At 52.2% G+C, this 14,655-nt stretch overlaps 1 protein-coding gene across 1 annotated transcript in view; it reads left to right on the forward strand.

The window, feature by feature from the left end:
• The window catches only part of LOC138784100 (serine/threonine-protein phosphatase 6 regulatory ankyrin repeat subunit B-like), a 75,442-nt gene that overhangs the window by 41,176 nt on the left and 19,611 nt on the right, over positions 1-14,655 (forward strand). The window contains exons 12-14 of the mRNA XM_069959616.1: positions 8,468-8,566; positions 8,668-8,796; positions 9,071-9,199. Of these exons, the coding sequence (XP_069815717.1) occupies positions 8,468-8,566; positions 8,668-8,796; positions 9,071-9,199 (357 nt within the window). The remainder of the gene's footprint in view (positions 1-8,467; positions 8,567-8,667; positions 8,797-9,070; positions 9,200-14,655) is intronic.

Genomic DNA, 14,655 nt, shown 5'->3' on the forward strand with positions numbered 1-14,655 from the left:
TATAATAATAATAATAATAATAATAATAATAATAATAATCAATAAATTACAGCAACCATATCACACATAAACCTATCTACTACACTAACTATAAGCCCCATTTCCCACACCCCAAATCTGGACATGAGTCTGGGTCCATGAGTTCAGTTTTTGTCCCTCAGTGACCCATGCCAGAACCCCAATACCCATCCAGGGAACCCCTCCCCCATCACCCCACCCAACCTATCCTATACCCCAGAACTTATACAATAACTATAGAATGAAGTATACACCATAACAATATCCCATAACACAAACACATTATGACATAACAGCAAGGCTCAAGTTCGGTAGCCTGTAAGCCCTTTACTGTTTATTACTTGTTAGAAAACAAAAAGCTAACGTGTCATGCACAGCCCCCCACCAGGATCGAAGGATGGCAGACCGGGTACCATAATAATTTATAACCTATCCCTGACTATTCACCCTACCCTCTCCCTACTACTATCCTTAAATATTAATCTAACCCTCACACTCTCCCTACCTCTGTCCCTATCTACTCTGTCCCTAACCAGAATTATGGTCCCTCACCCTGTGGGCTCAGTACCTAGGGCACAGCAAAGGAAAAACCCCTCCAGAGGAGAGAAGCCCTACTTGTACCCAGCCTGCCATACTCCAAAGACCTGATCTTCCCAAGGTCACCAGTGATGTTCCTACAGACCTCCACCTCGGAGAGGACTCTACGCTGTGTAGATACTAGACACCGTGCGTTCCACGTGTGGTACCTAACCACTAAGCTGACTAGAAATAACGTGCATCGATCTCGGCCACCCAGGTTCCTGAATGTCCCATAAGCCCACTCCGGATAGGTGAGGCTGAGTAACTGACTCCAACCTATGGAGGCGCCCACCCTGGTGTAAACCCCTATATTGAAGGGACAATGAAGCAGGAAATGATCCATGCTTTCCAGCGTATTTCCACACTCCTCTCAGGGACATCCCCGATCATCGGAGCTCCTGCACTTCAAATTGTCCCTCACATATAGCTTCCCCTGGAAGCAGCGCCAGGCCAAGTCCCAAAACTTCTGGGGGATCCTCTTTGAGTTCAAAAGACTTAACCCAACCCTCAGATCCCGACCTGGGCAATCCCTGAGCGCCAGGGGCTTCTGGAAATGGGTCAACAGAACCCTTTGGTCAAGGAATTTCCTCGACTGAGTCCTGATCTCCCACATTCCCAGACCCCACCGACGTATCATCTTCAGAGTCGGGGTAGCGTAAGCCGGAAGATATCCATGGGGTGTACGAAGGTCCTTCACTCGCCCTCCTGTCTCCCATTCCTGGAAGAAAGGCTGAAACCATTCCCTGCAGGAGAGTACCCACGGAGGAGCCCTCTCTTTCCAGAGGTTTGCGATGTTAGCTTTCAAGAAGGTGTTCACTAAGAACACCACAGGGTTCACCATAGACAAACCCCCAAGTCTCCTCGTGCGGTACGTAACCTCTCTCTTGACCAGGTTCAGCCTATTCCCCCATAACAACTGGAAGAACAGGCTGTAGATCCTAGTATAGGAAGCCTCTGGCAAGATACATACACTGCCCAGGTAGATGAACAAAGGGAGCAGGTACGATTTGATCAGGTGTACCCTTTCCCTGAGGGTCAAAGACCAACCCTTCCACTGGTCCACCCTCCGTGTGGCATCCTGGAGCCTACCATCCCAGTTTTTAGTGGGGTAATCACCCTGGCCAAATGTGATGCCCAATACTTTTGCTGACTCTTGGGGCTCTGGAAGGGTGTCCGGGAGATCAAACCTGGGATCTCCCCCTCCCAGCCAGAGACTCTCACACTTGTCCCGGTTGATCTTGGACCCGGATGCCTCCGAGTAGCGCTCCACTTCAGACATCACCATATCTGCCTCCCCTCTCGAGGATACAAAAACAGTGACATCATCAGCGTACGCTACCACTCTCAGGGTGGCTTCTGGCTCCTCCAGGCTCATCCCGACCCCTGCCAACGGTCCACAACCAACCCTCCTAAGGAAAGGGTCGATCGCGAACACATACAACAGTGGGCTCAAAGGACAGCCCTGGCGAACACCAGACCCAACCTCAAAAGAGCGGCCAGACCAACCGTTCACCAGCGGGAAACCCTCTGCCCCTGCATACAAGGTCTTAAGCCAATTGACAAAAGTAGCTGGTAGGCCATATCTCAGAAGGACGGACAAGAGGTACTCGTGGCCTGATCCAAGGACAGCAAGTACCCCTTCCAAAGACCCGCACTACTCCGCTCCACTGCCTCCCTGACACTAAGGACAGCACTTAAGGTGCTTCGGCCTGAAACAGAGCAGTGCTGAGCCTCCGAAAGGAGCCGGGGTGCAAACTTCACCAACCGATTAAACAGTATCTTGGCCAGAATCTTCCTGTCCGCATTGAGAAGAGCTATGGGCCTCCAATTCTCAATACGGCTCGAATCTTTACCCTTTGACAGAAGAATCAGGGCTGACCTCCTCATTGACCTCGGCAGAGTGCCCGAGGAAAGACACTCATTGAAGACCTCGGTCAAGAGGGGAACCAAGAGGTCCCTGAAGGTCTTATACCACTCAGATGTTAAGCCATCTGGACCTGGCGACTTCTTCAGGGCAAGCCCTTCAATCGCCAGTCTAACTTCCTCTTCCCTGATCTCTTCTGCCAAAACATCAAGAGAGGGGTCTACCCCTGGCTCAGGAATGGCGTCAGCCAGGAAACCCGACATCACATCCCGATCTAGATCCTTCCTCCCCAAGAGGTGTGAGTAAAAGGATCTGACGACCTCCAGGATCCCTGATCTGGACCGGTTCAGAGATCCCGTACTATCAACCAGTCCAGTCACGATCTTACTACTCACTGACATCTTACAGTTTCTGTAGGGGTCGGGCGAGCGGTACCTCCCGAAATCCCTCTCAAAAACTAAAGATGCGTGCCTATCATACTGACACCTCATGAGCAAGGCTTTCACTCTGGAGATCTCCTCTCTACTACCTCCAGTCGAGACGAGATGCTCGAGTTTCCTCCTCAGGCCCTGATACACACAATACCTATTCAGGGACCTGAGGCTTGAGAGCTGGCGGAAGAACCTCGCAACCCGCTTCTTGAATATCTCCCACCACTCTGACTTACTACTACATAGGCCCAGTAGAGGTACCTGACTCTGAAGAAAATCCTCAAAGGATTGTCTTACCTCTGCTTCTTCCAGGAGGGACGAATTCAGCCTCCAGTAGCCTCTACCCATCCGGGGGGTCTCTGAAACATTCAGGGAAAACAAAATTAGACAGTGGTCGGAGAACTCCACCTCAACCATGGACACTGCGGAAGAGACGGCTTCCTCCTTTAAATAAAACCTGTCTAATCTAGACCTGCAGCTACCTCGATGATAGGTGAAACCCACGTGGCCCGAAGGTGTCCGGATGTGAGCATCCTCTAGGCGAGCTTCCCTAACTATACTAATCAGGGCCATGCTATCATAAGCCAGCTTGTCTTTGGCGCCTCTCCTGTCCTGAGACCTCGTGATAGTGTTGAAGTCTCCACCAAAGACCACCTGCCGACTCGTAAAAAGAAAGGGCTTAATCCTCATAAAAAGGCTTTTACGGTCCCACTTAGTCTGTGGGGCATAGATGTTAATGAGCCTGAGCTCTTGCCCCTTCATGAGGACATCCAAGATCAGGCACCTCCCCATTTCTAACTCAATAACCCGTCTGCATTCTACAGGAGCGGTAAAAAGGACCGCCACCCCACTATACGGCTCAGCCGCAAGAGACCAGTGTGAAGGCCCATGCCTCCACTCTCGCTTGGCTTTTACTAGCAAGGCTTGGTCTGTCAACCTGGTCTCCTGCAAAAACAAAATGTCGGCGTTAATACGACCGAGAAAATGAAAGGCTGCAAATCTAGCCGTATCAGACTTAATGCTGGCACAGTTAATGGATGCCAGAGTCAATGGGGTGAGTGCCGCCATCATGGGTGATTGAGTTAGACGGCCTTACTTATTTACTTTTTCCCTTTCTTCTTACCCCCCTCCCCATCAGAGGATGACCCTTTAGACTTTTCTTTAATCCTTTTTAAGGATGTAGACAAATCCATCCCTGGATCCTCATCTCCAGAAACTGGGGCCACCTGACCTCCCGAGGAAACTGCCTCTGGAGGAGCAGGCTCGGCGCCCCCTGGAAGCTCCTCCACCTCCAAACCCCCTTCTCCAAGGGTCTGGTACCTATTGGATAGAACGATCAGAGGGGGGTTAGTCGGGTCTTCCTTAGACACATGGCCCGTAACACCAGAGGAGGATTTAGAGGAAGCACATGACTTTCCTTGACCCTGCCTCCTTTTGCCACACTTAGGTCTTTCATCTTGCCCTTTCCCACCATCCTCATCCAAACTTTCATATTGGGAGGAACTTGAGGAAATGGCCCTCTTGGCTTCTTCCTTACGAAGTCTCCTCATCTCTTCGCCTAACTCGGTATCCCCCAGAGCCTCAGCTGTTCTCTCTGAGCCAGCGCCAGGAGCAGGACCACTGACTACCCCTGTCACCAGGGAACTTCCAAGGTCCCTGCTCCTTCTGCGCTTCTCCTCTCGCCTGAGCTTAGAGGGGCTCTTGTTTTTCACCTTCTTCACTGGCCCTGGTGCCCCTTCTCCTCTGCTGGTTCCCTCCCCAGGTGAGGCAATCTCAAGGCTCTCCCCATCCTGGGCGGCCACAGCATTGGAAAATGAGCGGGGACACCAGCTAAACGGGTGACCAAGGTCACCACACAGGTTACAGCGAATCCGGCCACAGCTGGCAGCCAGATGACCCTCCGCACCGCACAATGCACAAATCAGTTTAGTACAATTTGCGCTAAAGTGGGTGGGATCACCACACTTGTGGCACAGCTTCGGCTGCCCCTGGTAAAAGACTTGGATTCTGTCACGACCCAAGAAAGCAGCCGATGGTATGTGTGTGACAGTGTTCCCTGAACGTCGGAGACGGACGGAAAACGTCCAGGCCCCAGACCATATGCCATGCTCATCCAGATTTTTCTTGGGGACATCCGTCACTTCCCCAAACCTGCCTAGCCAGGTCATGATGTCATAGCAAGAAAGTGACTCGTTACGCGTCAGAACGGTCACCTTCTTGACAAAACTCTGACGGGATACCGCCTTTATAGCGAAATCCCGCCACATGGGCTCATCCTTCACCAGCTCGTGATTGGACCAGAAGAGCTCAAGTCCCTCTGGCTTCACAAAGCTGATGTCGAATTCAGAGGTACCGTAGGGGTGGATCAGGGCAAAGATGTCATTCGCCCTGAAACTCATCTGGAAGAGAAGCTCCACCACCTTTGCCCTGGATGTGCACGCATCACTGCCTCTCCATACCAGACGGGCCACATTCCTACGGCCCACCTCCTGCCCATTTGTAGGGAGGGACCAGGTTACCTCCCCATTTTGCTCTCGGAAAGCCCCAAGCCCATGTCTTTCTATATAGAAGGACAGGTCGACCTCCCGCCCCTCTACTTGGAGCGTTCTATCCCCTTTACGCAAAGCCTCCAGGAGGCGTCATTGTAAGTTACCTTCCCCAGGGTTTAGAGATGAGGATCCCCTAGGACCCCCAGCAGTGACATTTGCATAGCTCCTAGAAGGAGCGGCCACCGCTGGGGGGGCAGCCGGACCACCCCCACTCCCCACAGAAACATTAGCAGAAATAATATTTACATTTACAGAATCAGAACCAACAGGAGACACAACACTAGAAGAAATCTCCTCCTGCCTAGCTATAGTGGACTGACCCGGGTGTAATCTGGCTGGCTTTAGTATGTTTCTGCTGCTGCTGGCTGTCACGCTGGCATCCCTGGCATCCTTGGACTCATGGGACTTTGCAGCAGTCCTCCCTTTGGGAATGTGGGAGGAAGCTACTTTGTCACCGTGTTTGCCCTCAGCCTCAGCCAATACCCCTGCTTCAATTTCTTTAACAGCCAGCAGCATTGCTAGGTTGGTATCATCCGCACTCTTATGTCCATGCTCCTGCTGTACCAGTCCGGTAGCTGCCGAGGCGTTTTCTTGTGAAATGCCACCAGTTTTTACTTTGTCTTTAGCTCCGCCCCCAACAGCCCCACCGCAGCACTGCAACTGAGCAGGGACAGGCACCGCGGATGAAACTGCTGAGAGCGTCGCACCAGACGCCTGGACACTCCCCCCTCCGCCTGCAGAGGAGCATCTCTTAGCACCAGACCCGCTATGGGAGCCGCCCGCTCCCTTGTCTCCACTGCTGCCCGGCCGCCCGAGCTCCACATCTGCCCTTGGTGCCTGGGCACTCCCCCCCTTGCCTGCAGAGGAGTGTGGTACACCACCAAAGCCCCCTGGTTGGAGGCATGCCACCTTGTCCGCAACCTTGTCCGGCCCCTCGGCCGCCCCTACACTTGCACCAGCCTCACTACCTTGACAAGTGGGGCTGGCGCTCTCCGCCATCTTTACTGTTTTCTTCCCAGTGTTCTGGCCCCGCTCCACATTTGTAGAAGCAGGGACGGGCAGACCACCGGGGGCTGCTCCCTGAACTGACTTTGCAGCCGGCTCAGAGGGCACAAAAGGAACATAAACAAGATTTACTTGCTGTGATGGTTTTCTTGGTATTTTCTTCTTAGCAACTTTATCTTCACCCAAGTCGTCTCCAAAACTGAAATTATCCAGGTGCACCAGGGACTCCATGCTGACAATTTGGGCCATCAGCGCACCTCCGCCATCCTCCTCCTCACCAGCACTTTCATCGGATAATGGTAGCGCCACCTGTGCTGCAGGAATGCTGGCTTGGGACGTGTTCACACTCTGTATTGGCTGTGATTCAGCTTCCACAGCTTCTCCACTTGCTGCCACAGAGACCTCAGCTGATTCAGCTTCCATGTCTTGCTCATCATCATCATCATCATCATCATCACCACCACCACTGCTCTCTTCATCTGCTGAGCAATCACTCTCATCCTCCTCTCTCTTTGGGGACTTCATTTTGGCAAATCTGTCCTCATTCAGCAACTTCTCCCTGAAGACATCGCTGCCCTCCAGGATGGTCATCCTCTGCAGCTCCAGCTCTCTCACCTCCTCCTGCAGAGACTTCACTTTTGCTGTGAGTCCAGGTTTCTGCTTTTTTGGGGCTGAGCTGACTCTGTGTTTTGCAAACTTCAGGTCTTCTCTTAACCCCTTCAGCCTTTTTCCCAGCTGCTCATACTCTGCAAGCTTTGCAGCTATCCTGGTGCCATAGGTGGCTGCAGACTCTTTGGGCCCCCTGAGACCCCACTGCTCCACCACCTGACTCTCCTGGGAGCCCCTCCGTGCAGCTGCACCAGAACCCCGTCTTCCGCTCACCTTGCTTGTAGATCTTGCTTCCACATTAGGAGCCTTGCGGCTTCCACCCGTCGCTGGAAGGGCTGGGTCCACATTGCTGCGAACCCTACTGGATCTTCTTACCCCTCCAGCCGGAGCGCTGGCCGGTAGCTTACTCTCTACACCCCCCGCCGGCCTTGACCGGGAGGTGGAGGTCAGGGGATCCATGCTGAAGACTCTCCCAGGAAGCTGCCACCTTCCTGGGGAAGCAGGTGGTGAATCAGCCTCTCTCCTCCTGGAAGTCTGGATGTGTGGAGCTCAGGAGCAAACACAGACACACCCAGTAACCACACCCTCCAGAGCTGCACTCAGTATTCTGCTGGTGGGGTCACTGTGTACATCCATTACTGATCCTGAGTTACATCATGTATTATACTCTAGAGCTGCACTCACTATTCTGCTGGTGGGGTCACTGTGTACATACATTACATTACTTATCCTGAGTTACATCCTGTATTATACTCCAGAGCTGCACTCACTATTCTGCTGGTGGGGTCACTGTGTACATCCATTACTGATCCTGAGTTACATCATGTATTATACTCTAGAGCTGCACTCACTATTCTGCTGGTGGGGTCACTGTGTACATACATTACATTACTTATCCTGAGTTACATCCTGTATTATACTCCAGAGCTGCACTCACTATTCTGCTGGTGGGGTCACTGTGTACATCCATTACTGATCCTGAGTTACATCATGTATTATACTCTAGAGCTGCACTCACTATTCTGCTGGTGGGGTCACTGTGTACATACATTACATTACTTATCCTGAGTTACATCCTGTATTATACTCCAGAGCTGCACTCACTATTCTGCTGGTGGGGTCACTGTGTACATCCATTACTGATCCTGAGTTACATCCTGTATTATACTCCAGAGCTGCACTCACTATTCTGCTGGTGGGGTCACTGTGTACATACATTACATTACTTATCCTGAGTTACATCCTGTATTATACTCCAGAGCTGCACTCACTATTCTGCTGGTGAGGTCACTGTGTACATTACATTACGGATCCTGTACTGATCCTGAGTTACGTCCTGTATTATACTCCAGAGCTGCACTCACTATTCTATACTCTGTTATACCCGTCATACCTTTCCTTCTTGTTGTCAGAGCGGGGAGACGGCGGTGCATGTAGCTGCTCAGTACGGCAACATCCGGATGCTCCGGGCCCTGATGGAGGAGGGCGGGGAGGTCACCTGGAGGTCCAAGGTACTCCATCTCCATCACTTTGCTGTCCATCTTGCTGCCATTCGATATATGATTGAACTTGACTGTATTAAAGGCGTCCGTGTCTTTTATGTTGTCACCAGGCCAGAGAGAGCGCTCTGCACACGGCCGTCCGACACTGTCACCTGCCTATTGTTGAGGCTATTCTTCACTATCTGACCAATGATAGGAGCCAGGCGGACGCTGTGGCCTGTGTCAACCAACCCAACCAGGTGTGTGTATGTAGAGGATGAGTATCCAGAGTGGTGGTCACTAGAACCTTCTAGGGCACAGGGGTCAAACTCAAGCCCTCCAGCTGCTGCAAAACTACAATTCCCATCATGCCTGGATAGGTAAAGCTTTGGCTGTCCAGGCATGATGGGAATTGTAGTTTTGCAGCAGCTGGAGGGCCTGAGTTTGACCCCCTGGTGGGACAGCATTGCCGCATCCGCTGGGTCCCCAGATGCCGGACTGTCATGTCTGATGCTAGAAATCCTTTGGTTTTAGGCAGGAGAGACCTCGCTACATCTGGCAGCGGCTCTTGGTAAAGACACGATCCACAGTGAGGAAGAGGATGTGCGGATCATCAGGCTCCTGCTGGATCACGGCGCCCACATCTCCTCCACCACATTTCAGGTGAGGATAAGAGTCAATGGGGGCAATGTATAAAAGTGCAGTGTCCTGGTAGCTGTATCCAGGCCTCTGGTGGTGGTGGTGTGGCTGAGGGACATCTACTTATATTGTGTTGGGGTACTGTATGTCTCTTGTACGTGCTGCCATTTTCACTGTCACACTGCTTTACCCTGATGAAGTCACCAGCGGGTGATGATACACGTTGGGTCCATTCATAGGCTTCTTCACCTCCTCATCTCAGGGTGATATCATTATATGTCCACCTTCCACCTTGTTTGTATTGGATTGTTTGTCTGTTGGGTTTTTGAGTAGTTTGGGTGAACGTTGTAATCTTTTGTCTATTAGGTTTATCTGATATTGCAGTGTGCTTTATTTGTTTGGGTGGCATTAGCTAGATGGAACACATGTTTCTCTTTACGTCATTTAAAATTCTTTACAGGGGTATTCCACTCAAACATAACTTTTGATATGTTGCTGCCCATGATGAGACTGTAACGCCCGGAGTAGTGGATCCACTGGACCGGCACCAGCGATGGCACAAACCTCACCAGGGAGCGGAGTCTAAGGGGCCGCTGGTTTTCACCAGAGCCCGCCGCAAGGCGGGATGGACTTGCTGCGGCAGGCGACCCCCAGGTCGCTACCCCTGGCTTGGTAGCTGGTGACGGCAGGCGAGGCGTGGCAGGAGCAGTAGGCAGGAGATGGCACTGGCAAAGGTCTGCAGGCGAGAGCGCACGTGACAGGCTGAACGCAGGAACAGATGGAGTGACAGGGAAACAGGAACCAGGAACAGGGACTAGGGACCGGGTAACGGACAGGACTCAGGAACAGGGACTGGGACAGGTAACAGATAGGACTCAGGAACAACAGGGGGCTGGGCCAAACGCTATGGGAAGCATGTAGAGGCTCCAACACTAAGGACAGGGCATGCTGGGATTTATAGGGGAGTGATTGGGTGCAACTACCAATTAGGAGCGCACTGCCCCTTTAAATCTGAGACAGCCGGCGCGCGCGCGCCCTAGGAGGCGGGGACGCGCGCGCCGGCCGGCACAGCGGGAGACAGGAGCGTGGAGAGGTGAGGCGCCCCCCGGGGCCGAGGTGACAGCAGCGCCGGGTCCCCGACTATGGACACCGGCTGCTGCATAGGGCAGGTAGCGGTCGCGGCGGCGGCCCGGAACGCGGGACGCCGCCGCGGCCGTAACAGTACCCCCCCCCTTTGGCCTCCCCCTCTTTCTTGCCTGCAAATGGCACAGGAAGCCACAAAGTCTTTGACATCTTGGGATAGGCTGGGCCACCAGTAGTGGCGAGAGATCCGTTGGCCGGTCTTACGGACTCCCGGGTGCCCGGCCTCCAACGAGGAATGTCCCCAGTTCAAAATACCTCTTCGAAGCGCAGGGTGAACATGAGTCTTTCCGGGGGGTACTCTCTGAAGAGTGGAGGTGACGACTGGTACCAGGCGATCAGGCGGTATAACGTGGCAAGGGACCTTCTGTAAGTTCTTCCGGTGGTGAGAGGATACGACCTTAGTCTTGGGTACGGGGAGAGGGTACACCTCGGCAGAGAAGGCATCCGCCGAGTCTTGGTCTTCTGCCGGTAGGCCGGATAGAGGCTTGGCCGGGACAGGAAATGACATAATACACTTGGTCTGAGGTGACTTGAGACACTGGTGGGAACAGTCCTGACCCCAACTGAGAATCTCCCCGGTTCTCCAGTCCAGCTGAGGGGCATGTTTTTGTAGCCACGGGAGTCCCAGGAGGACCGCGGGGGAAGAATGGGGCAGGACGTAGAAGGATATCTCTTCTTGATGTGAAGGACCCACCTGGAGGACTAAAGATGCGGTCTGGTAGTACACACGGTCGGTAAGAATTTCGCCTGTGACCGAGGAGATAGTCAGGGGCCTGGCTAGTCGGGTCACGGGTAGCCGCCATCTTTGGACCAATGTTGCCGCAATAAAACTGCCTGCTGACCCAGAATCGAGGAAGGCAGTAGTCTGATGATTTTGTCCTGAGGGAGTCCGGATGGAAACTGGCATAGACAGACTTGGAATGGTGGCATTCACACCTAGGGACACCTGTCCCACCGGACCTAGGTGCGAGCATTTTCCGGATGTTTGGGGACGTAGGGGACATCCCAGCCGGAAGTGATCGGAACCACCGCAATAGAGACAGAGATTCTGCTCCAGGCGCCGGATTCTTTCATCAGGCGTCAGGTGAGCCCGTTCCACCTGCATAGGAATCTCAGGAGAGGGTTGGGACATCGAAAGGTCAGGATTCTGGAAAACTGGCGCCAGCTGGGGATGGCGACGGGAACGGGTTAGTAAATGTTCATGCCGAACCTCCTCCTCCCTCTCCGAAAAACGAGTATCAACTCGGGTGGCCAGTAGAATGAGTTCGTTCAGGGAGGTAGGCAGGTCTCGGGCAGCGAGCACGTCTCTCACACGACTAGACAGGCCCTTCTTGAAGGTGGCCAATAGGGCGGCCTCGTTCCAGTCCAATTCGGCTGCCAGGGTGCGGAACTGGATGGCGTAGTCACCAACAGAGGAGCTGCCTTGAGAGAGATTGAGGAGAGCAGTCTCGGCTGAAGAAGCACGGGCAGGTTCCTCAAAGACGGAGCGAAACTCAAATAGGAAGGCCCGGAGATTGGCAGCAACTGGATCATCACGGTCCCACAGTGGCGTGGCCCAGGCCAGGGCTCTACCCTCTAATAGGCTGATGATGAAAGCCACTTTAGAGCGCTCGGTGGAAAACTGACTACTCAAAAGTTCAATGTGCATGGTGCACTGAGTCAGGAATCCTCTGCACAACTTAGAGTCCCCAGAGTACTTGCTTGGGAGGGCCAGTCGGAGTGAAGAAGCAGCGTCAGGAGATGGTGTGCGCTGGGCAGTAGTCTGCTGCTGTAAGGCGGCAGTGAGTTGCTGGATCTGCTGTGACTGTTTCTGGATTTGTTGAGCCTGTTGCGCGACCACTCTGGCGACGTCACGGAGATCTGGCACCTCGCCGGGATCCATGGTTGGAGCCTACTGTAACGCCCGGAGTAGTGGATCCACTGGACCGGCACCAGCGATGGCACAAACCTCACCAGGGAGCGGAGTCTAAGGGGCCGCTGGTTTTCACCAGAGCCCGCCGCAAGGCGGGATGGACTTGCTGCGGCAGGCGACCCCCAGGTCGCTACCCCTGGCTTGGTAGCTGGTGACGGCAGGCGAGGCGTGGCAGGAGCAGTAGGCAGGAGATGGCACTGGCAAAGGTCTGCAGGCGAGAGCGCACGTGACAGGCTGAACGCAGGAACAGATGGAGTGACAGGGAAACAGGAACCAGGAACAGGGACTAGGGACCGGGTAACGGACAGGACTCAGGAACAGGGACTGGGACAGGTAACAGATAGGACTCAGGAACAACAGGGGGCTGGGCCAAACGCTATGGGAAGCATGTAGAGGCTCCAACACTAAGGACAGGGCATGCTGGGATTTATAGGGGAGTGATTGGGTGCAACTACCAATTAGGAGCGCACTGCCCCTTTAAATCTGAGACAGCCGGCGCGCGCGCGCCCTAGGAGGCGGGGACGCGCGCGCCGGCCGGCACAGCGGGAGACAGGAGCGTGGAGAGGTGAGGCGCCCCCCGGGGCCGAGGTGACAGCAGCGCCGGGTCCCCGACTATGGACACCGGCTGCTGCATAGGGCAGGTAGCGGTCGCGGCGGCGGCCCCGAACGCGGGACGCCGCCGCGGCCGTAACAGAGACTAACAATTCCTTCCATACTTTTTATTACCTATTCAGTCTCCTTCCCCCAGTTCTCAGCTGCTGCTTTCTGCTGAATACACAAAAATCTGTTTGTGAGCTTTTTTCTCTGTCTCCCCCTCCTTCCTTCTGAGAGGGCTGATGTAAACAAGTCCATGCCTGGATGTATCTGTAACACTGTAGCTTCTTTGTAATGCCGGGAGGATTAATCACAGTGACTTCATCAGCAACTTGACCTCAGAATAACCCTCCCAGCATTACAAAGAAGCTACAATGTTGCAGATTAAGCCTGCCAGGCACTTGTTTACATCATCGTCTCAGAAGGGAGGGGCGGTGAGGGGGAGACAGAGAGAAAAGCTCACACACTGATTTTTGTGTCTTCAGCAGAAAGCAGCAGCTGAAAACTGGGGGAGGGAGACTGAATAGATACTAACAAGTATGGAAGGAATTATTAGTCTCACCATAAGCAGCAACATAGCAAAAGTTAGGTGTGAGCGGAATACCCCTTTAAGGTCCCGCCCCCTTGTCAGACCAACTCCAAAAATAACTGCCCGTTCTTTCTGGTGCATGTCCTATAATAAATAAGCTTCAATTGTTGTTTGCCAAAATTTGGGGTAATTTTAGAGCCACAGTATATTTAATAAAGACCAAAGAGAACATAATAAAGAAAAATCTAACAGCTACAACTGGATGTCTGACGAAGAGATATAACATAGCAGGGGGTAAGGATTCATAGGGGACATCGGCCAAGCGGCCGTCCTGTTCTGAGCGCTACCGCTAGGATTCTGTTTTCCTCCAGATCTCACATCACAAAGCGCAATTTAAATGGATGTTAAGTGTTATAATAATATTTATTTGCTCAGTTTACATTGTAGAAACAGCTTGTTGACTCCTCAGAAGATTTGTAGTCACAAATAAGGGATCAGCTGCCACTTTCCGGGCTGGCGGCACTCTCAGGGGCTGGATCAGTAAATAGGCCGGATTCATACAGATTGCTGTTTATGCTCAAACCTCCATGATATAAACGTTGTCCGGTACTTGGCTCCGACACCGTCCCCAACACCAGACAGGGATAATACAAGAAAGCTGTGAGAGGGGGGAATGGAAAGTGTTTAGCACAATGGAAAGCGACATAATAAACAGCATGAAAAAGTGTGGAGAGCAGAGGAGGAAAGTGAGAGAAAGTGACCAATAATACCAAAGTACTGCCCCCTATATACATAAATATAACTACTATAATACTGCTCCTATATATACCTGAATATCACTACTATAATACTGCTCCTATATACAAGAATATAACTACTATAATACTGCCCCCTATATACATAAATATAACTACTATAATACTGCTCCCTATATACAGGAATATAACTACTATAATACTGCTCCTATATACAGGAATATAACTACTATAATACTGCCCCCTATATACATAAATATAACTACTATAATACTGCTCCTATATATACCTGAATATCACTACTATAATACTGCTCCTATATACAGGAATATAACTACTATAATAGGTATGTAAAGTAGCAGAAGCCCGCACAGCGCCCAACTTGTGCACTCAACACGATACGTGGAGTCCTCCTGTATGTCTAAGATACGGCTGCTGAATAGGGTGTGCAAACAACGGAGAGGAAGTTCATCAATGTATGAGGATAGAAAAACGAAGAAGCACTCACCTTTGAAGTATCAGCTTAGCGGCTTTATTGTATCTTAGA

This window comes from Dendropsophus ebraccatus, chromosome 2 (genome assembly GCF_027789765.1).
Source record: "Dendropsophus ebraccatus isolate aDenEbr1 chromosome 2, aDenEbr1.pat, whole genome shotgun sequence".
Taxonomy (NCBI): domain Eukaryota; kingdom Metazoa; phylum Chordata; class Amphibia; order Anura; family Hylidae; genus Dendropsophus; species Dendropsophus ebraccatus.